Below are 24,168 nucleotides of genomic sequence, written 5' to 3'. Positions count from 1 at the left end.
CAATCTGACCATAACTTATAGTTGGGGCATAATTTATAGTTGGCCCTCACTATACACTATTTCTCTGTATCTGTGGTTCAACATCTGAGGATTCTATCAACCTCGGATTGTGTAGTACTGTAGTATTTACTACTGAAAATTATCTGAGAATAAGTGGACCCATGCATTTCAAACCCATACTGTTCTAGGGTCAACTGTATTGATCTTCAGTTGCTGAGTATTAAATTACCACAATTTAGCAGTTTAAAACAAAACCCATATACTGTCTCACAGTTTCTGTGTGTCATGAATCTGGTTCAGGTTAGCTGAGTTCTTTGCTCAGGGTCTCAGAAGACTGCAGTTGAGGTGTTGGCTAGGACTGCAGTTTCACCTGCAGCTCAGAGTTCTGTTCCAAGCTTTTGTGGTTGTTGGCAGAATTCATTTTCTTGCAGCTTTAAAACTCATGATTTGTTTCTTCAAGGCCAGCAAGGGAGTGTCTCTCTAACTTCAGGGAAGGCCCTGATCCCTCTTTTAAAGGGCTCACCTGATTCTGTCAGGCCTACTAAGGATAATCTCTGTTGATTAACTCAAAGTTAAATAATTATGTCTGCAATATTCTTTAATATTTCCATGTCACATCAGGCTTACAGAAAAATCATAAAAACATACTATGAAGTGTTGTATAGCCTTCAGCCAGATTCCCCAAATGTCAATGTATGCATGTGTTCTCTTCACCCGCCCTCCTACCCGCATGCATGCTCTCAATCTAGCTCTCGCTTGCTCCCCCCACTCTCCTTCCCTCCCCACTTCCTTCCTCCCCATCCCTCCTGTCCTCCCCCACCCTTTTAGTCTTCCTCTCTTCCCTCCATTTTCACACACAAACACACACACACACACATAAATATATACATATATTTATATATATATATATATATAGCTTTTTATAATCATTTGAGAGTAAGTTGCAAACATCATGCTCCTCTAACAATACATGCCCCACTAAATACTTCAGTGTATACTTCCTACAAACAAGGGCATTCTTTTGTATAATCAAATTATAGTTATCAAAATCAGGAGCTTAATATTAATATAATACTATTATCTAACTTCCACATCTGACTGTTTTATTAGCCAGTTGTTCCAATAATATCTCTCATAATAAAAGAAAATCTAGGATTATTTGTTGGATTTAGTTATCATATCTTTTGAGTTTTCTTTAGTCTGGAATGGTTGCTGAGTATTTGAAATTGACATTTTTAGGAGTTCAGGCCAGTTATTTTGTAGAATCTCTTTCAATTTGTGTTTGACTAATGTTTCTCATGATTAGGTTCAGATTATGCACTTTTAGCAGGAACTCCTAGATTTTTAGAATGTTTCTCAAGGATCCTTTGTAGAATCAGAGCTTTTATATAGCGGAGTTATCATCAGGTTCTAAAATGGAAATAATATTCCCCCAAATAAATATTCCCCAAAACAATTCACAAAACCAGACTTTTTAGAAATTATAACTGACCATTTCCTAACACAGAGCCACTCAGAAAAGATTCTTTCTAAAATAATCCAGATCATTGGACTCCCAATATTGCTAACTGGTACTGGTAAATTACAAATGTTTCTCATCTGAAGGAGTGTCTAAAAATTTGTTGAGAGAAATAAACCCTCAAAGAATAGCATCAACCTCTCATCTAACAATCAAAGGAAAAAATTGTGAAATAGTATTGAGGGGTCTCCCTTAAGAGAGAAGTAGGCTCAGTAGTTTCATTTAAAATTTCTGAGCCCAAGTATTTTTGTCAATAAACAAGGATAAAAATACTCACTTTGCAGGACTTTTCTGAGGAACTCATGAGACAATGCATACAAAGGTCCTACATGTTCTTTGGTATATAGTATATGTTCAATAAATTTTAATTTTTTCCCTATAGTCTTCCTCCAGCTAAATGGTACTGATATGAGAGCATGACATTGAATTATTGCTTGTTAAAATGTAGTTTATTTTGTTCAGTTGGGTTTTACTTTTGTGATTTAATACGTATATTTAAAAGGCTTCGACAACATCTAAGAATTAAGTTCAAATTAGAAGATAACTATGATTCAATATCTTATAGTAACACTGCAGATGCTGTACAAGCTAAAAACTTCAAAAGTGTTTGAAAAACAGAAGGTAGGAGAAGGAAAACAAACATGTGAAATTGTAGAGGAAGATCCATATGCCATTCAGATGATCTGCTGGTGTCCAGAGAGCAGAATATTCTGTGTATCAGGAGTCTCTGCATATGTCATAGTTTATAAATTCAGCAGACATGAAATTACAACAGAAATAGTGGTAAGTCATTTAAAATTTAACTTTCACACTTAGAGTTATTAAAAGAAAACAGTTATCATAGATCTTGACTAGTGCTTGGTATGGTTTTAAGCCACCAGGAGTACAGTATGTGGCCAGTAATCCAATTCATAGAATTTTTAATTGTTCTTGTTACTTAGTATAACATATTAAAAAACAGTTTGGCTTAAAATGACAAAAACAGTTCTCTATCAAAATTTAGTATTATTAAATAGGATAGATTATGCCTATAGGTTTTATATAGATAGTTACTGATTTATTTTATATATAAATGTCAAATTAATGCAAGCTTTGTTCTATATCTTTATTAAATTTTTAAAAAATTTCTCTTTTTGCCAACTAATTGCCGTAAATGATTATTTCTCAACTACAATAAGATTACTTTGAATGATTTTTTAAATAGCAACATATTTGTAGGGTGGAAATAATTATGGGGCTGCCTTATGTAATCTTAATTTTTAAACTGATGAAATAATTTAATTATTCAAAATAATGATGCTCTCATGGGATAAATTAAATCTAAATTAAGGCACCTATAGATAATGGGTCTTCTAAACCCAGTCCATTTTACCATTTTATCAGAAAATAAAGATTATCTATTAAAGGCCTATGTATAACTGTTTTTACCTCAACGGCTAAAATTAAACATTGCCCTTAAAGTATATATTAGTTAAAACCCAGGCTTTGGAGTCAGATAAGCCTACCTTTTAATTCTGGCTTTACCAATGAATACCTGTGTGATTCTGAACAAGTCACGAGGCCCATTAGTCAGTAGTACAGTCTGGGTAAGTCTCAACTTCATCACTCATATAACTTCCTGTGTAAATAAAATAGAAAAATAGAAAATAATCATAAACTAGAAATTGTAATGCCACTTTCATAGAGTTCTTGTGATGATTATATAAAGTCATTAGTAGAGTGTCTTAGTAAGCACTCAGTAATTGGTAATTTTTATTGTCACCAGAGATTTTAAGTTTTAAGATAATTATGACATTTTGATAATATTGCTGTATTCACTACTCCATAATTACACTTTTTGTAAGCAATTGTTTTCAATCTCAAAAATGCTTATTTTTACATAGAAAAGTGAATGTTTATGTTATAAAATTGATTTTATTTAAGCATTGAATGCAGTCATAAAGTAATTTTAAAACATTTTCAGCTTTAAAAAAAAGGGTTTGGGGCTTCCCTGGTGGCGCAGTGGTTGCGCGTCCGCCTGCCGATGCAGGGGAACCGGGTTCGCGCCCCGGTCTGGGAGGATCCCACGTGCCGCGGAGCGGCTGGGCCCGTGAGCCATGGCCGCTGGGCCTGCGCGTCCGGAGCCTGTGCCCCGCAACGGGAGAGGCCACAACAGAGGGAGGCCCGCATACCACAAAAAAAAAAAAAAAAAAAAAAAAAGGGTTTGGATCACCTTTTTATTCCAGTATAAATTATCATATGTTTTTCATTAAGCAATTCTGACCAAGCTAATGAAATTATATAAGAGCTAAACTAATGAAACAAACAAAAATATGGAATTTATTTTGGAAAATTTATACTGAAGTAATTCAAAGTCAAGATTGAATGAAGGCTTTTTAAAGCTAAGAAACTTTATACAAATAACAATTTGTGTGTTGTGTGTGTATGTTTTTACACACATACACATCCAATTTAGTTTCCTTCATTGGAATAACCATGACCAATTTCTCCTTTTATTTTATCATATATGGAATTGTAATTTATACTTTATCTTAAGAAGTATTTATTATACAGAAAATTTATCTCCACTGGTAAGTATTTTCTTATAATTCTGAAGAATTAAAAAACATTTTAGGGACTTCCCTGATGGCACAGTGGTTAAGAATCCGCCTGCCAATGCAGGGGACATGGGTTCAAGCCCTGGTCCAGGAAGATCCCACTTGCCACCGAGCAACTAAGCCCATGTGCCACAACTACTGAACCCACGTGCCACACAACTGCTGAAGCCCGCGTGCCTAGAGCCCGTGCTCTGCAACAAGAGAAGCCACTGCAATGAGAAGCCTGCACACCACAACGGAGAGTAGCCCCTGCTCGCCACAACTTGAAAAAGCCTGTGCACAGCAACGAAGACCCAACACAGCCAAAAATAAATAAATTTATTTTTAAAAAAAATTTACATTTTTTTGTGAATGCCATTGAATATTCTATATAATTTATTATTTAATTCAGTTTGGGGTATCTCAACTTTACTATGAATTGAACTAATTAATCTGAAAAAAATAATGAATAATTACTGAAAGAGTACCAGATATTTTAATGTGATTGTTATGAAAGTCTAGGTTAAATCAAAACTTGATTTTTCTTTTTTTTAAGTCATTAGAGGTACGACTTCAGTATGATATTGAAGATATTATTACCCCGGAACCAGAAAGAAGTCCTCCATTTCCTGATCTCTCATCCCAGCTTCCTTCTTCAAGGAGTCTTTCTGGGAGCACTAACACTGTGGCTAGTGAAGGAGTAACGAAGGATAGTATCCCATGCCTCAAGTAAGAGTTGCTACCAAATTTTAAAACAATTTTACATGTTAATTGTATAATTCTTTGAAATTGTGCTAAATAAAATCATCCTTCTCTTTTATTAAGTTGTTGTCAGGTGGTCTACAGTCCACCAAGGGGTACCTTTGTCTTCTTTTTTTTTTTTTTTTTGGAATATCTATGAAGAGGGCATAATATTTCCATTCTTCATTACTAATTAATATATTTCCTTCCCTGACCGACCCTAAAGAAAACATAGCTTTGATAGAATGGGAAAACGTTTGGCAGAGCAGAAACTTGCCACTTGCCTGGTACTTCTCAATTGATAAAGTATTTTTAGGGAACGTCTTCAGCCTTCTTGGAATCAAAAAGAAAACCAGGTTTACTACAAGAATACTATGTCAGAAAAAAGGCTTTCTCTCATGGTTACCTGGATATTGCATAATATTTCTTTCTCTTTTTTCAACCGATACTATTTTGTAATCAACTACGTTGTCTCAGTATATCTAAACAAAGTTTAGTGTCATGCTCAAATAAAACTTAAAGTTAATCAAGCCTATAGTAATGTTTATCTTGTTTTTATGCTTTCTGGTAATAGGGTACAAAAGAATGCAGTTTCCTTAAGTTACCACTTACTGCTTCTACATCGTCAAACCAAATGTTTCTAGTATTAGCTGGCTGGAGAATTGAGCCTAAGCAAGGAATTTCTCTGAGCCTCATATGAAACTATCTGAGTCTGCTACTCAAGGAACTGTGGATAACTAGGTTCCTCATTTCTTATAAAAAAAACTTATGGAAAATTTAAAGATGAGGTTTCAGGAGAAAAATCAGCTTACCATACAATTAGCAGTTGCTATACTTTTGTAATCATTGCTTCTGCCCCGCACCCCAAATTTTTCTTGTGAAATTAAAAAAGGAAGTATAAGTAGGCATTACTGAGAGAAAAATCTGTGAAGGGGAAACAAAATCATTAAACTTTAGCAAATGGAAATCTTCCATAATGTTATAATTTTACACATTTAATTTTTCCTTCATATCACTTTGCTTCACTTAATTGATTTATATTAAAATGAAAGACAGAAAAAGAACAAAAAATTAAACAAAGCTTAAGAAAGCACTGTAGATTGATTTATCAGCTAAGAAGACCCATCACTAAAGTGGGTCCTGCAATGACCTGAGTATTTTTCTATAAAATTTAAAAAATATAAAAGATAGGGATAAAAGAGAAAAACCAGTAAAATCAGCAGAAATCTGGTAGTGGAGATGAAGTAAACAATACCATGTGTTGTAGCATTTAATGCTGACTTGTAAAGTAGTAGTGACAATCTTAAGGATTATCAAGAGAACCAAAGGGATTCAGTATAATCCTATATGTATATAAGCTCCAAAGGACCAAGCAGCAGAAGTATATTATTCTTTGAGTTACAGTATATTACAAGTGGTTCTTGAGTTGCATATAATCTATGCTTTACTAAATTATATGTTGGCATCCATCCCTAAATGACTTTCCTTTGCTGGATTTAGATATCCATATACGTAAGCTAATAAATAAGCCTTTCAACACTGCCAGCTTTTCATTTTTAGCAATATTACAATTCTTATCAATATACACGTTTGTGCAATTATCTGATTTTCTTTTGACTTTGTATGAGGTCATCATAGGCCTCATTAGGAGGATGAGACTTAAACCAAATGTAGATGAGGGAGTTATCTGAAGAATATCTGGTGGAAGAGTATTCCAGGCAGCAGGAACAGCTAGAGCAAAGGCCTTAAAGTACCTGGCATATAAGGAGGTCAGTGTAGCTAGAACAAAGAAAGCATGGTGGGCGGTAGAGGACAGGGTAGTAGGAGATGAAGTCAGTTAGGTAATAGAGGGCAAATTATAGGCCATTGTAAGGACCTTGGCTTTTATTTCTAATTAAATGGGGATGATTATAGGGTTTTAAATACAGAAGTGATATGATCAGACTTAAATTTTAAACTGGTCACTTTGGTCACTATGGTGAAGGTAGATTTGGGGATGGAAGGGAAAGGTAAAAGATGGGAGACCAATAAGGGGGCTATTGCACCTACCTAGAGATAATGTTAAGGTCTGGCAGATTCAGCAAAACAGAACAAAACAAAACAGAACAGGATACACTAATTTGAATTTCAGAGAAACAATGAACATTTTTAGTATCAGTATATCCCAAATATTGCATGGGAAATACAGTAAAAACAAACAAATAAACAAAATAAACCCATTATTTATTGTTTATTTGAAATTCAGATTTAAATGGATATCCCATATTTTTATTTGTCAACTGTAACTAGGATGGTAGCAGTACTAAAGTATTATAAAAAGTGGTCATCTTCTGCATATATTTTGAAGGTAGCACCAATACATTTGATAATTGGTTGGATGTGAGATATGAGATGTAAGGTATAAGAATATTAGTCAAGGATTACTTTAAGTTTTTTTAACTCAATAACTAGAAGGATAAGAGTTGCTATCAGCTGGAATAGAGAAGGCTGCAAGTGGAGCAAATTTATAGAGAAAGCAGGAATTCAGGTTTTGAATATGTTGAACTCTTAAGTTGGGTGGTAGATTAATGGTCATAGTTTTTATTGTTATGCATTATAACTTACATATATGTAACAAATATTATGTAAGAAAAATAAATAATAAAAATTATTTTTTTTATTATCTATCACAAGAGAAAAAGGAACTGATGAAAGCCAGGTGAAGTTGTGGATCTGACTGAAAAACTACTTAAAGGAAAGACTAAGAAATCACAAGTGTCTTGGTTTATTTTGAGAAAGTTAGAGAAGATACTGCCTACCTGCATAATGTCCTCAGCGCCTGGTGTTGTATATTTCTGTAGGAAGATTTGTTGTAAATTCTGAAAATAAGCATGAACATACGTATTTGAACTGTATATGATGCAATTACTTTTTCTCTGTTTTCTAGTGTTAAGACACGACCAGTGCGGATGCCTCCAGGGTATCAAGCAGAACTCGTTATTCAGTTGGTCTGGGTGGATGGTGAACCTCCACAACAGATTACTAGCCTTGCTGTAAGCTCGGCATATGGAATGTAAGTAGCTAAACAGTCTTCTAATTTGTATTATTTATCTGATATGTTTTATTTTTTAATTTATTTATTTATTATTTTTATTTTTGGCTGCGTTGGGTCTTCATTGCTGCGTGTGAGCTTTCTCTAGTTGCAGTGAGCGGGGGCTACTCTTCGTTGTGGTGCGTAGGCTTCAGTAGTTGTGGCTCGCAGGCTCCAGAGTGCAGGTTTGGTAGTTGTGGCACACGGGCTTAGTTGCTCCGCGGCATGTGGGATCTTCCCGGACCAGGGCTCGAACCTGTGTCCCCTGCATTGGCAGGCGGATTCTTAACCACTGCACCACCAGGGAAGTCCCTATCTGATATGTTTGGTATATTTAAATGTTTCTTTTAAAATACTTAAGTGAAATACTAAAAATGGAAAGAAGCCCTTACCTGGATTTTTATTAGATTGAAAATGGTACTAAGAAAAATAATAATTTAAATATAAACTGTGATTCTATGTTCTTTCTTGATGTCAAACTTTAATAGTATCCCCACTATTTTTTTAATGTTGTTAGGATGTTAATACACTCATACATTTTTGTTTGTTTGCTTTGTCTTTTCTATCCTTTCCACCCTTGTGTTTCTATCCTTTCCATCCTTGTGTTTCATTTTGGATACTTTCTTCTGACTTGTCTTTAAAAGTTCACTAATTCTTCAGTGGTGTCTAATCTAATGGTAGATTGACTCATGGAGTTCAATTTCAGTTATTTTTTAGTTCTAGACCTTCCATTTGGCTCTTTTTAAAGCTTTCTGTTACCTTCTTAAATTATCGCTCTTGTCTTTTATTTCCTTGAACATGTTGAATGTAGTTACTTAAAATGTGTGTTTGATAACTCCATAACTGGTTTCTATCTTAGCATTTGTCTTGGTTTTTGGTCACATTATATTGTCTTCATGTAACCTACGTTTGCTTTTTGATTTTGTTTCCGTTTTGTTTTTTTAATTCAACGTTATATGAACATTATATACTCCCATATATATATATGAACATTGTAGAGATAATTTGAGGTTCTAAATGATGTTATTATTCTCCAAAAAGTATTTTTCATTTCCTCTGACAGGCTAAACTAAGAGTCAGTAGAAAGTGCAGAACAGCATAATCCAGTCAGACATCCTGTCTTTGAAAGTTGGATTGTATTCCCTTTAAAAGCTAATTTAGTTCTAATTAATCCTTATTCCTAGGTTGTTGCCCTGCATAGAAGTTGTACCAAATTCTACTCCCACCAGCAGTGTTTGAGAATACCTGATTCCCTACAACCTTTCTAACAACAGTATATAACCAAACTTTTAATTCCTGTCATTTTAAGTAAAAGGAAGTATATGATTATAATATTAACACTTTCCTTGTGTCTTAAGTGAAATTGGACATCTTTTTCTCTACTGTGACATTTCTGTTTCTATTCTTTGTCCATTTTTTGGCAGAGTTGTTGTCTTTGTCTTTTAGATTTGTGAAAAATGTTTACATAGTAAGTAAGTTAGCTTTCTCTGTGATGTAAGCTACAGATATTTTCCTTTCTTTTGTTTCTTTTATGACTTTGTTTAGGATGGTTTTTTCCATGCAAAAATTTAAATTTTTTTAATTTAATATTTAAATTCTATTTTTTTCTTTTATGGCTCTGGATTTTGTGTCATACTTAGAAAAGCCTTTTTCACTTCAAGATAATGAAGAATATTGTCTTATAGCTATTGTTTCTTTAATATATTTAAGTCTTTATCTGGAGTTTATTTAGGTATGAGGTATGAAATAGGGATTAAACTTTATTTCTTACCTGATGACTAAGAGTTATGCCAATACCACTTCTTCCTGGATATTTCATCTTTCCCCTCTAAATTTGGAATCATCTTTTATCAAATAATACATTTTAAAAATATATATTTGGCTCTATTTCTATACTTCCCAGTCTGCTCCTAAGCTAAGTCTCATGAGCTCCAAGAGAACTCCTTGAAGCCAGCTGAGAGGGTGAATACCTGAAAAAAACCTGTGTTCCTAGAATTTGGGGGTGTGGGGTAGGAGATATATGTGAATACGATATTGGGAGCTTGCTTCTTGGCTGAAGAATTCTTTGGTAGGAAAGCTGGCAGGAACAGTCCATGGATAAGGGGAGGAAAGGAAGGGAGTGTGGGACAGCTGATAATCCCATTGTTTGATATGGCAAGAATATATGCTTATCTTTTAACCCAGGTAGTTACCATGGAAGTTGGCTGAGCTCAAGCCATTTCCAGGGTTCCCTACTTAGAGACTGACCTGCAAAGGCAAGGCAATGCCAAAATTAAGAGCTATGAAGGTGTATTGCCAGGTTCAGGAGCTGAAGGTTGTTGGAATAAGTAAGTCAGTTAGAGAGCATGTTTCCCTTGTAAAGTTACTGTGGGGGTGACAGTCATTACAAAGCCTCTGAAGAACTTACACTTGTATGAGAAAGCTTGGACACCTGCCTCATAGATACCCTCAAGTGCCAAAAAACTCCAGTTCAATTGGCTATCCATGTAAATTCCACCAAAGTTTTAGGAAATAAGTAACAACAGTACTTATTTTCTTTCTGAGAACTTATTTCTCTTTCTGAGAATTGGGAAAGAAAAAAATCATATTCCTCTCATTTTATGAGGCCAGCATAACCTGATGTCAAAACTTGAAAAGGGATTGGATCAAGATGGCAGAGTAGGAGGATGTGGAACTCACCTCCCCCGACAAACAACTCAAAAATTCACCTACATGTGGAACAAGTCTCATGGAACTGGAAACTGTCAGAAGAATTCCTATACAACTAAAGCTGCAAGAAAGATTTCCATGTAACTGGGTAGGATGGAAAAAAGTCATAGGGTTGGGACCTCCACCCTGGGTAGGGATCTGAAAGGATGAGAAGGTCTGCACCCGTGAACCCTTCCCCTGGGGAGTGAGTAGGTCAAGCCACAGACTGGAAGTCCCAGTCCTGGGGCCCTACACAGAGGAGACAAGCCCCTTTGGCTGTAGACAGAACTTCCTGCCAAAACTGAATCAAGAAGAAACATAATTTGAACAGACTGATCACTAGAAGTGAAATAGAATCTGTAATTTAAAAAACAAAAATAAACAAACAAACAAAACAACCTCCCTGCAGCAGAAGTCAAGGACTGGATGGCTTCAGTGGGGAATTCTACCAAAATTACAACGAAGAACTTATACCTATCCTTCTCAAACTATTCCAGAAAATTGAAGAAGAGGGAATACTCCCAAATTCATTCTATGAAGCCACCATCACCTGACACCAAAACCAGACAAATACACTACAAGACAAGAAAATTATAGGCCGGTATCTCTGATGAATATAAGTGCAAAAATCCTTGACAATATATTAGCAAACCAAATCCAACAATATGTAAAAAGGATCATACAACATGATCGAGTTGAATTCGTTCCAGAGTCACAAGGATGGATGGTTCAACATACACAACTCAATCAATATGATACACCACATTAACAAAAGGAAAGACAAAAACCATGTGATCATCTCAGTAGACAAAGAAAAAGCATTTGACAAAATTCAATATCCATTTATGATAAAAACTCTCATCAAAGTGGATATAGAGGGAACATATCTCAACATCATAAAGGCCATTTATGACAAACCCACAACTCACATAATAGTCAGTGGTTAAAAGCTAAAAATTTTCCTATTAAATTCAGGAAGAAGACAAGGATACCCACTCTCACCACTTCTATTCAACATAGTATTGGAATTCCTAGCCACAGCAATCAGGCAAGAAAAAGAAATAAAAGGTATCCAAGTTGGAAGGGGAGAGGTAAAACTGTCACTATTTACAGGTGACATGATACTCTGTATAGAGAACCCTAAAGTCTCCACCCCAAAACTATTAGAACTAATAAATGTATTCAGCAAGGTCACAGGATACAAGATTAATATACAGAAATTTGCTGCATTTCTATACACTAATAATGAAATATCAGAAAGATAAATTTTTAAAAATCCCATGTAAAATTGCATCCAAAAAAAAAAAAAACCTAGGAGTAAACTTAACCGAAGAGGTGCAATACCTATATGCTGAAAGTATAAAACATTGATGTAGGAAACTGAAGATTATTCAAAGAAACAGAAAGATATCCCATGCTCTTGGATTGGAAGAATTAATATTGTTAAAATGGCCATACTACCCAAAGCAATCTACAGATTTATATGGAACCAGAAAAGACCCATAATTGCCAAAGCAATCCTGGGGAAAAAAAACAAGGCATACCCTTCCAGATTCTATACTATACTACAAATCTACTGTGATCAAAACAGTGTGGTATTGGCACAAAAATAGACATATAAAACAATGGAACAGAATAGAGAGCCCAGAAATAAACCTACACACCTATGGTCAATTAATCTATGACAAAGGAGGCAGGAATATACAATAGAGAAAAGACCATTTCTTCAACAAGTGGTGTTGGGAAAGCTGGACAACTGCATATAAAACAATGAAATTAGAACATTCCCTCACACCATATACAAAAATAAACTTAAAATAGTTTAAAAACCTGAATGTAAGACGTGACACCAAAACTCCTAGAAGAGAACATAGGCAAAACATTCTTTGACATAAAGTGTAGCAATATTTTCTTTGATTAGTCTCCCAAGGCAAAATAAATCAAAGCAAATGTAAAAGCTTTTGCACAGCAAAGGAAACCATCAACAAAATGAAAAGACAACCTATGGAATAGGAGAAAATATTTGCAAACTATGCCTCCAACAAGGGGTTAATATCCAAAATATACAAACAGCTCATACAACTCAATATCAAACACACACACACACACACACACACACACACACACACACACACACACACAGAGAGAATCCAATTTTTAAAATGGGCAGAAGACCTAAATAAACATTTTTCTAAAGAAGACATACAGATAGCTAACAGGCATATGAAAAGATGCTCAGCATCACTGATTATTAGAGAAATGCAAATCAAAACCACAATGAGGTATCACCTCACACTAGTCAGAATGGCTATTATCAAAAGGTCTACAAATAATAAATGTTGGAGAGGATGTGGAGGAAAGAGAACCCTTTGTACACTGTTGGAGAGAATGTAAATTGGTGCAGCTGCTATGGAAAATAGAATGGAGGTTTCTTAAAAAACTAAAAGAACTACCATATGATAAGCAATTTTCTGGTATATATCCAGAAAAAATGAAAACTCTAATTTGAAAAGATACATGCACACCAATCAATGTTCATAGCAGCACTATTTACAATAGCCAAGACATGGAAGCAACCCAAGTGCCCATCAATAGATGATTGGCTTAAGAAGATGTGGTACATATATACCATGGAATATTACTCAGACATAAAAAAAAGAATGAAATATTGCCATTTGCAGCAACATGGATGGGCCTAGAGAATATTATGCTTGGTGAAATAAGTCAGAGAAAGACAAATACTATATAATATCACTTGTAGAATCTAAAAAATATACACACGAATCTTATACAAAACAGAAACAGACTCACATACATAGAAAACTAATGTGTGGTTGCCAAAGGGTAGAGGGAAGAGGGGAGGGACAAATTAGAAGAATGGGATTAACAAACACAACTACTATACATGAAATAGATAAGCACAAGGTTTTTACTGTATACCACATGGAATTATACGCAGTATCTTGTAATAACCTATAATGGAATATAATCTACAAAAAACCCAAATTACCGTGCTGAAACTAACACAATACTATAAATCAACTATAGTTGAATTTAAAATTTTTTTTTTTTTTTTTTTTTTTTTTGTGGTATGTGGGCCTCTCACTGTTGTGGCCTCTCCCGTTGCGGAGCACAGGCTCCGGACGCACAGGCTCAGTGGCCATGGCTCATGGGCCCAGCCGCTCCGCAGCATGTGGGATCTTCCCGGACCGGGGCATGAACCCGTGTCCCCTGCATCGGCAAGCGGATTCTCAACCACTGTGCCACCAGGGAAGCCCTTAAAATTTTTTTAAATTAAAAAATAAAAACTTGAAAAAAGCATTACAAAAAGTGAAAATTATAAGTCCATATCATGCATGAACATAGATACAAAAATCCCAGTCAAACTATAAATAAATATAGCAATAAAAATATCATAATCGAGTTTGGTTTATACCAGGAATGCAAGGTTTGTTCAACATTTGAAATGAATCAGTGTAAATCATCACATTAATAAGATAACGTAGAAAGCCATAATGATTAAGCCATAGATGAGAAAAGCAAAATAAACATTTACTAACAACTAACTAAAACAAGAAGGGAATTTCTTTAGTGTGATATATGGCAGCAAATATTATTCATACTTAAAAATGTTAAAAGCTTTACTTCTGGCATAAAAACAAGACAAAGATGACTGCTGTGACCACTTCTATTTTCATTGTACTGAGAAAGGTAAATAAATCAGTCATATGGATTGGAAACAAAGGAAATGTAAAAAAAAAATCATTTAGCAGATAAATTATTAGAATTAGCAATTGAGTTTAACAAGGTTACTGGATACAGAGTCCAAGTAAAAAATAGACTGTATTTTCATATACTTAAAAAATAAACTAAAATTGTATAAAGATTTCATCTACAATAAAATAAAAATAATAAAAGATCTAGGAATAAATCTAATAAAAGATATTTAAGACTTCTACCCAGAAAACTATAAAACTTAAGATAAATTTAAGAACCTAAATCATGGAATGAAAAATTCAGTAGTAGTGGAAAGATGACAATTTTTCACAAATTGATCTATAGATATACCAGAATACCAATATAAATTTCAGCTGATTTTTTTTCCCTTCTAAAATGTACAGAGAAATGCAAAGGGCCACAATTAGCTGAGACAGTATTAAAGAAAAACAGAATTAGAAGACCGCTCTACTTGAAAACAAGACTTACTAAATAAAGCTGTATTAGTCATGACAGTGTTCTTATTGGTGCAGGATAGACAAGTAGATCAATGAACAGAATAAAGAGCTCAGAAATAGATCCAAGCATATTTAGCCAAATTGGTTCTGCAGATCAATGGAGGAAATGACAGGTTCCCCACCACCCAATAAGTAGTACAAAGTCAATTGAATAATTATATAGAAAAAATGAAATTTGACTCTTCCACTGTACACAAAGATTCTAGAAAGTGTAATAGGAGAGTTTCTTCATAATACTTGGGTTAAGGAATTATTTCTTAAACAGTACTCAAAAAGTATAAACCATAGAGGAAAACATTAAGAATTTCTTGGGAAAAAATGGCACAATTAAGAGAGTGAAATGGCAGGACAAGGAAGATATATTTGTATTAATTTTATCTGACAGTGGACTCCTATCCAGAGTGTAAACAGTGTCATCAGTAAGAAAAATATAACTCGATAGCAAAAAATGCAGAAGAAATTTGAACAAACATGTCATAAAAGAGAGTATCTAAATGACAAATATATTTTCATATTTATATGAAAAGGTACACCATTACCATTGGTAATGTTGGTAGTGTTTGCAACAATATTGGGTATCAAGAACTCTCAAACGCTGCTGCTAAGAGGGTAAATTGGTGAATCTACTTTATAAAGTTGTTAACTTTATTTACTTCATTTTAGCATACCTATGTATGCATGCCCTACAACCCAGAAGTTTCACTTCTAGGTATATACCCAATGAAATGCAAGCACGTATGCACCAAATGACAGTAGCATTATTTGCAATGGCAGTATTATATTTATAATAGTCCCAAACTACAAACAAATGACCATCAGAGTAGACTGAATAAATAAATTGTATTATATTAATCCAATTGAATTCTACAGCAATGAAAGTGAATTAACTTCATTTATGTGCAACAGTATTTTAGAAAAAAGTGAAACATTTATCAACAGCAAGCAAAACTGATTTTTGGTGTAGGAAGTCAGATTTGGGGAGATGAGAGAGGAGCAAAAATTAGGAGATGCACAAGACAGCTGCTGGTAACATTCTATTTCTTGATGTAGTGGTAATTATTTAAGGTTGTTCACTTTGTGATAATTCATTGAAGTGTACAATTTCATTTATGTGTCTTATACTTGAATTAAAGAGTAAAATATAAAGTTTTTTTCAAATAATTGAGTAATTTTATTTCTAGAAATTTATCCCATAAATATACTCCATATTTGAATGCAAAGTAATTTATAAAGGATATTCATTATTTTGGTGTTAATAGCAAAAGACTAGAAGCAACCTTGTTGTCTGTGACAAAATTCTAGGTAAATAAATTAGAGTACACACAAATATTTTGCAGCTATTTAAAAAACTAGCTTCCTATGAATTTATATAAATAATTACCAAAATATATAGTAAACTTTATAAAATCAAGATTCATGATATTATTTGCACCAGGCAAAATTTGTTTATCTGTAATATGCTATAAACATCCAGAATACATTTCTATATGCTGTAAACTTCCAGAATACATTAAAAATTTCTGTAAATTGATATGAAAAATAACCCAATCAAAAGTAAGCAAAGTATGTAAACAAAAGAAATACAAATGGCTAACAAACCTGAAAAGATTCTCAACTTCACTAACAACAAGGAAAAAGAAAAATGAAATAACAAAATAGTGATTTTTGCTTATTATATGAGCAAATTTTAAAAGATTACTAGTATTTTCTGTTAACAGTGTCAGAAAGTGGATCCTCACATATACATGTATTTTATTTTTTTAAATAAAACTAAGCATATCTTTTGACTCTAAAAATCTAATCTTACTGAAATTTTAATAATTTCTGGAGACTGTCACTTAGGCACAAATTTTGTTGAAAGATGTTCTTTGCATCATTATATATAATAGCAAAATATTTGGAACCCATGTAAAAGTCCATAAATAGGAAGATAGTTTTTTTTAATGTTACTTTTATACTATAGAATACAATGCAAAAGTTAAAAAACACAGCAAGGAAATACCTCTTAGGCATATTTTAGTGAAAACAAGAGTTAATAGAACAAATATCTACTTGTTAAAATATAGAAAAAGGCCAAGAAGATATAAACAAAACTGTTCATGGAAGTAATCTGAAAAGGGGATTGGCATACAGTGGGTTGATTTAAGGGAACTTTCATTTCATAGTTATTGTTTGAATTTTTTAAAGTAAGAGTATTTTCAAGTGTAATTTTTTTTTTTTTTTTTTTTTTTTTTTTTTTTTTGCGGTACGCGGGCCTCTCACTGTTGTGGCCTCTCCCGTTGCGGAGCACAGGCTCCAGACGCGCAGGCCCAGCAGCCATGGCTCCCGGGCCTAGCCGCTCCGCGGCATGTGGGATCCTCCCGGACCGGGGCACGAACCCGTGTCTCCTGCATTGGCAGGCGGACTTTCAACCATTGTGCCACCAGGGAAGCCCCAAGGGTAATTTTTAAAACTTAAGAAAAAACAAACAAGAAGAAATAGCACTGTGCCTCTGAAAAGTACCTTCTTTTGGGAGTTGGGGGTGTGAGGTGGTGAGAATCATCAGATATCAAAAATGACTATAAAAGCTTGGACCTTTGAAAATAATTACTCCCTAGAATTCAGGGGGAAAAAAGCACTACCCTCATTCAGTTTATATTCTAGTCAGGGTATTTAACAATGGAAGTATTAATATACTGTGACTTGAAAGTCATTTAAAAGAGTAAATATAGAAATTGATAGAATGCAGCAAAGTAACTGAGAGAACAAAATGAGTGTAAAAAAGAGCGTGAGAAATCAAAGTCATTGAAGGAATCTTATGAGAAGATAAAGTGTGACTACTTCACTTTTATTCCAAAGATAAAAGGAATTATGTTGAGTCAGCTTTTCTATTATTATCAGCTCTTTTTCCTCCCGTCATTTCCAGAGGATACAGAAACATGGAGCTTTGATAATTAGGCTTAGTGGAGAGCTCTGTTTTTTGTTTGTTTTTACTAAGATAGTCTAGTATAGAGTTAAAGAGCATTAACACTAGAGTCATATTCCTTGAGACTCAAATCCTAATTCTGCTTCTTTCTAGCTGTTGGATCTTAGAAAAGTTACTTAAGCTTTTTGTGCTCAGTTTTTTTTTTCTGTAAAATGACAATAAAATGTTGAGAGGATTAAATAAATGTATTAATACATATAAAGTATAATCTTTTAGGCTTAGAGCAGTATATACATGACATATTCAAAATAGAATAATTTGAGGAGTTTTTATAAATTGATCATTTATCTAGGATGTGGAGAAACAACATGAGGTAATGTAGTGCACCAGAGCTAGAAAGAACAGTACTTTATTACCACCTGTCAAAGAATAACTCAAAGACATACTTAATTGTTACCACATTATTTACTTGAATACAAAGTAAACCAATAGGTCGATTTTGTCTAATACATACAAAACAGAATTTATATATGAGAAAGGAGAAAGCAGAGAAAGAAAAACCACAGACACTTTGTAAATAACGAACTTTGTGTTTTCCATTAAAATGGTAATGGGTTAGCAGCTAACAAAGAGACCAGTCAGGGTATTTGCTTTTGGGCAGCTGTATGAATCATCAACTAATCCAGTTTTAGTTATATATGGCCTCTCCAGAAGACCTTAGCTGTTTAATTTGTGACCTATATGTAAAAGACATTTTCTGCATTATGTTTGTCATCATTTAGGAATACTTCCATCTGAAATATGCCAGGTCTGTACCATTTTTCTTGTTAGAATTTCTCAGTTCCACCCTTTTTGTCAAACTCAACCCCCTCAACTGACTGACTATGAGGGCCTCAGCCTCTTTATGAGGCAGATAATTTGTTGAATAGTGCCCCAGATCAGTGATTTTGTAGCAGCATTTAAGTACCTGGATATCAGACATCAAAGAAGGAGAAAAACATAAGGACAATCACAATTATTATAAAAAAGATTTGAAACCACTTGCTGTCCAGTATCCTAGTTGGCCTAAGTCTAACCCAGAGAGTAAGTCCCAAGGATTAGTGTAATCAAGTTTAGCTAACTGAGTAGCCCTATTTTCCCATTGATTATTAATTGTTCTACTCTTTTGAGGAATTTACCAAAGGTCAACTCTTAAGTCAGAAACTTTGCAAGATTAAGATTTTCCCCTCTTACAAGCTAGTTAATTAGCCTTGCCACACTTTTGTGTGTATATTGACAGAAGACAGGCATGTGTGTCAGAGACAAAGAAAGTTTATTACTGATAGCAAAACCAGCAGCTAGAGCAACATCTTGCATCAGTTCCTGACCCTCAGTCCCAACATGTTAACATGGTGAGGGACAGAAGTTTCCTGCATGTGCAGTGGTATCACAAGAGAAGAACGCAAGTTTTTAAAACTCAGATCTGAAAATAGTTCTGCTGGTGGTCTATCCATTCTCCCCTCTGGAGAAAGAAACCTTATCTTTACTCTGGAATGTAAGAAAATCTTCTCTGGGGGAGAAAGGGAGAGGTCTTTATCTTTACTCCCCTGGAATGTCTTCAGGGAGGGAGCTACCTCTAAGCCTGGGATGTCTGGGAACGTTATACAAACGTCCTTAACTTGGCTGTAAATGCCTTCACTAAGAAGACCCAGAGGATTAACAGGGAAATATTCATGGAGAATGGTCTACAAACAACAGTGTGATGTGGTACCTATTGTAATTTACTCAATTTAGTTATGTTAGTCTGTGAGGCCCTTAAAGCTTGAATTGTTTTACTTGCCATTTGAGTCTGTGATCAGAGATAATTCGTAGATCTCTCCTTTTTCTTTAGGAATTGTTTTTTTTGCTGTAATAGAGATTCTTGTAAGAACCTTTGAAATCTAGATTTGGGGGTATATTACCATATTGGACTTTTTTTTTTTTTTTTTTTTTTTTTTTTTTTTTGCGGTACACGGGCCTCTCACTGTTGTGGCCTCTCCCGTTGCGAGCACAGGCTCCGGACGCGCAGGCTCAGTGGCCATGGCTCACGGGCCTAGCTGCTCTGCGGCATGTGGGATCCTCCGGGACCGGGGCACGAACCCGTGTCTCCTGCATCGGCAGGCGGACTCTCAACCACTGTGCCACCAGGGAAGCCCTGGACTTTTAATAAGTTGTGAGTAACTGAGGGTTTTTCTCTGAACTTGGAAAGATAACAAATTTAAGAGTTGAAAAATGATCTATATCACTGTGTATTTCTTAAGAACAAGGACATTCTTTTACAGCATAAGTATAGTACATTCCCAGAACAGAATTAAATCCAGGCTCTTACATCTTAGTTTTCATTTCTTAATTTCCTTTAATCTGGGATAGTTCCTCAGCATTTGTTGTTGTTGTTTTTTTTTACTTTGATATTTTTCAAAAGTACCGACCAGTTATTTTGTTTAATGTACTTCAATTGGAGTTTGTCTGATACTTTCTCGTGATTAGAATCAAATTAAGCATTTTGGCAGGTACAGCACAGAAGGCAGTGTCTTCCTTAGTTTGTCATATCAAAAGGCACTTGAGGGCTTCCCTGGTGGCGCAGTGGTTGCGCGTCCGCCTGCCGATGCAGGGGAAAAAAAAAAAAAAAAAAAAAAAAAAAAAGGCACTTGAAAATAGTTTATCCTAACATTAGTCGTAATAATTTTGATTGTTTGGTGAAGGTGATGCCCACTAGGTTTCACCGTTATAACGTTATTATTTTCCTTTGTAAATGGTAAGTAATTTATGGGGAGATTTGTGAAATTATGTAAAAATTTTATCCAAGTTTCACTCATTAGTTTTAGTATCCATTGGTGATTTTCTAACTCCATTATTTCCTCTACATTTATTCATAAGCATTTTACTGGTTAGAGAGTATAACCTCCTATCTTATATAAATATTTACTTATTCATTTGTTTATATCACTATGGAATCATGAATTTCTATTTTATTCAATGAGATAAGATCTGTTATTATCATTTGTTATTGTGATGCTCAATTTGTTCCAGATTCAGCCCTATGGGACCCTGTCAAGATGGCTTCTATGTCCTTTTGATACATACCCATCATTTTTTGAGCAGGTTCTTATTTTCTCGTGCTCCATAATGTTGCATATTTATCGTTTTTTTTTTCTTTTTGTGACTGGTTTATTTTCACTTAGCATTATGTGCTCAAGTTTTATCCATGTTGTGGCATATTGCAGAATTTCCTTCCTTTTTATATTTTTATATTTATATATTTTTAATTGAAGTGTAGTTGATTTACAATGTTGTGCCAGTCTCTGCTGTGCAGCAGTGACTCAGTTATACACATACAGACATTCTTTTTCTAATATTCTTTTTCATTATGGTTTATCACAGGATATTGAATATAGTTCCCTGTCCTATACAGTAGGACCTTGTTGTTTATCTGTCCTATATATAATAATTTACTTCTGCTAATCCCAAACTCCCAGTCCTTCCGACCCTCCTCCCCCTCCTGCTTGGCAACCACAAGTCCGTTCTCTATGTCTGTGAGTCTGTTTCTGTTTCCTAGGTAGGTTTATTTGTGTCCTATTTTAGATTCCACATGTAAGTGATATCATATGGTATTTGTCTTTCTCTTTCTGACTTACTTCACTTAGTATGATAATCTCTAGTTGCATCCATGTTGCTGCAAATGGCATTGTTTCATTTTTTATGGCTGAGTAGTATTCCATAGTATATATGTACCACATCTTCTTTATCCATTCATCTGTCAATGGACATTTAGGTTGTTTCTGTGTTTTGGCTAGTGTGAATAGTGCTGCTATGAACATAGAAGTGCATGTATCTTTTTAAATTATAGTTTTGTTCAGGTATATGCCCAGGAGTGGGATTGCTGGATCATATGGTCATTTTATTTTTAGTTTTCTGAGGAACCTCCACACTGTTTTCCATAGTGGCTGCACCAGCTTACATTCCCACCAACAGTGTAGGAGGGTTCCCTTTTCTCCACACCCTCTCCAGCATTTGTTATTTGTAGACTTTTTAATGATGGCCATTCTGAATGGTGTGAGGTGGTACCTCATTGTAGTTTTGATTTGCATTTCTCTAATAATTAATGATGTTGAGCATCTTTTCATGTGCCTACTGTCCATCTGTATGTCATCTTTGGAGAAATGTCTATTAAGGTCTTCTGCCCATTTTTTATTCAGTTGTTTTGTTGTTGTTGAGTTGTATGAGCTGTTTGTATATTTTGGAGATTAAGCCCCTGTCTGTAGCATCATTTGCAAATATTTTCTCCCATTCTGTAGGTTGTCTTTTTTTTTTTTATGGTTTCCTTTGCTGTGCAAAAGCCTGTAAGTTTGATTAGGTCCCATTTGTTTATTTCTGTTTTTATTTCTATTGCCTTGGGAGACTGACCTAAGAAAACATTGGTTCTATTTATGTCAGAGAATGTTTTGCCTATGCTCTCTTCTAGGAGTTTCATGGTGTCATGTCTTATGTTTAAGTCTTTAAGCCATTTTGACTTTACTTTTGTCCATGGTGTGAGGGTGTATTCTAACTACATTGATTTACATGCAGCTGTCCAACTTTCCCAGCAGATTAAGCCCCTGTCTGTAGCATCATTTGCAAATATTTTCTCCCATTCTGTAGGTTGTCTTTTTTTTTTTTATGGTTTCCTTTGCTGTGCAAAAGCCTGTAAGTTTGATTAGGTCCCATTTGTTTATTTCTGTTTTTATTTCTATTGCCTTGGGAGACTGACCTAAGAAAACATTGGTTCTATTTATGTCAGAGAATGTTTTGCCTATGCTCTCTTCTAGGAGTTTCATGGTGTCATGTCTTATGTTTAAGTCTTTAAGCCATTTTGACTTTACTTTTGTCCATGGTGTGAGGGTGTATTCTAACTACATTGATTTACATGCAGCTGTCCAACTTTCCCAGCAGCACTTGCTGAAGAGACTGTCTTTTTCCCATTTTATATTCTTGCCTCCTTTGTCGAAGATTGACTGTAGGTGTGTGGATTTATTTCTGGGCTCTCTATTCTGTTCCATTGATCCATATGTCTGCTTTTGTACCAATACCACACTGTTTTGATTACTTTAGCTTTGTAGTATTGTCTGAAGTATGGGAGAGTTATGCCTCCTGCTTTGTTTTTTTTCCTCAGGATTGCTTTGGCAATTCTGGGTCTTCTATGGGTCTATATAAATATTTGGATTGTTTTATATTTATCTTATAGATTCCTTGCCCTAACCCTGGAATCAAATTTTTGCAAGGAACTCTGGTTCCTTTTATTAGAGAATTATAAACCAGTATGTATGTGGGTATATGTGTATGTGTATATATGTATGCACACACACACATACTCAAATATATGTATATATACAGTTGACCCTTGAACAACATGGATTTGAACTGCACTGGTCCACTTACACATGGAATTTTTTCAATAAATACTACAATACTACACCATTGTGGTTGATTGAATCCGAGGATATAGAACCACAGATATAGAGGGCCAACTACAAAGTTATATGGGAATTTCAGTGCAGAGGGTTGGCACCCCTAACCCATCTTCCATGTTGTTCAGAGATCAACTGTATAACTATGTTTGTATGTGTATATACGTATACATCTATATATATACAAACACACACACATGTACACACACAAGTTTGTGTCAGATACTGGTTTCTAAATATTCACCAATATATAAAAACATATACATATGTATGTATATGTGTGTGCATTAGTGTCCAATCCTTTTATTGCTTAGAAGTTTACCAGTATATGAATACATCACGATTTGTATATCCATTCTCCTGTTAATGGACATTTGGGCTATTTCCATTTGGAGGCTATTGTAAGTGAAGCTTCTAAGAATATTCTTGTACACGTTTTAAGGGACTTGTACAGTCATCCCTTGGTATCCATGAGGGGGTTGGCTCCAGGACTCTACACAGATACCAAAATCTGTATATGCTTAAGTCCCATAGTCACCCCTCCATATATGTGGGTTCCACATCCATGGATTCAACCAGCTAAGGGTCATATATTACAGTTTACAATCCACAGTTGGTTGAATCCATGAATGTGGAATCCGCAGATACAGAGGGCTGACTGTATTTATTGGAAAAAATCTGCATATAAGTGGATCTGCACAATTCAAACCTGTGTTGTTCAAGGGTCAACTGTATTTTCATTTCTATCAGTAAATACCTAGGATTGGAATCACCGGGTGATAGGATAGATGTATGTTTAATTTTTATTAAAAATACTTTAAAATTTTTCAAAGTGGTTGTACAATTTACATTACAGCCAGCAGTGTGTAAACATTCAGTTGTTCTATATCCTCAGCAATAAATTTGGTGTTGTAAGTCTTCTTAATTAACCTTTCCACATGGTCTAACTCATGATGTTGAACACTTTTTTCA

The 24,168-nt window shown here is 34.6% G+C and overlaps 1 protein-coding gene across 1 annotated transcript in view; it reads left to right on the top strand.

Annotated features, from left to right (window-relative positions):
• STXBP5L (syntaxin binding protein 5L) overlaps window positions 1-24,168 on the top strand; it is a 387,732-nt gene that overhangs the window by 243,205 nt on the left and 120,359 nt on the right. The window contains exons 16-18 of the mRNA XM_024120465.2: window positions 2,085-2,302; window positions 4,652-4,824; window positions 7,763-7,888. Coding sequence (XP_023976233.1) covers window positions 2,085-2,302; window positions 4,652-4,824; window positions 7,763-7,888 — 517 coding nt within the window. The remainder of the gene's footprint in view (window positions 1-2,084; window positions 2,303-4,651; window positions 4,825-7,762; window positions 7,889-24,168) is intronic.

This window comes from Physeter macrocephalus, chromosome 1 (assembly GCF_002837175.3).
Source record: "Physeter macrocephalus isolate SW-GA chromosome 1, ASM283717v5, whole genome shotgun sequence".
NCBI lineage: Eukaryota > Metazoa > Chordata > Mammalia > Artiodactyla > Physeteridae > Physeter > Physeter macrocephalus.
The sequence above is the reverse complement of the archived record's forward strand: the minus strand, read 5'-3'. Positions and strand labels throughout refer to the sequence as shown.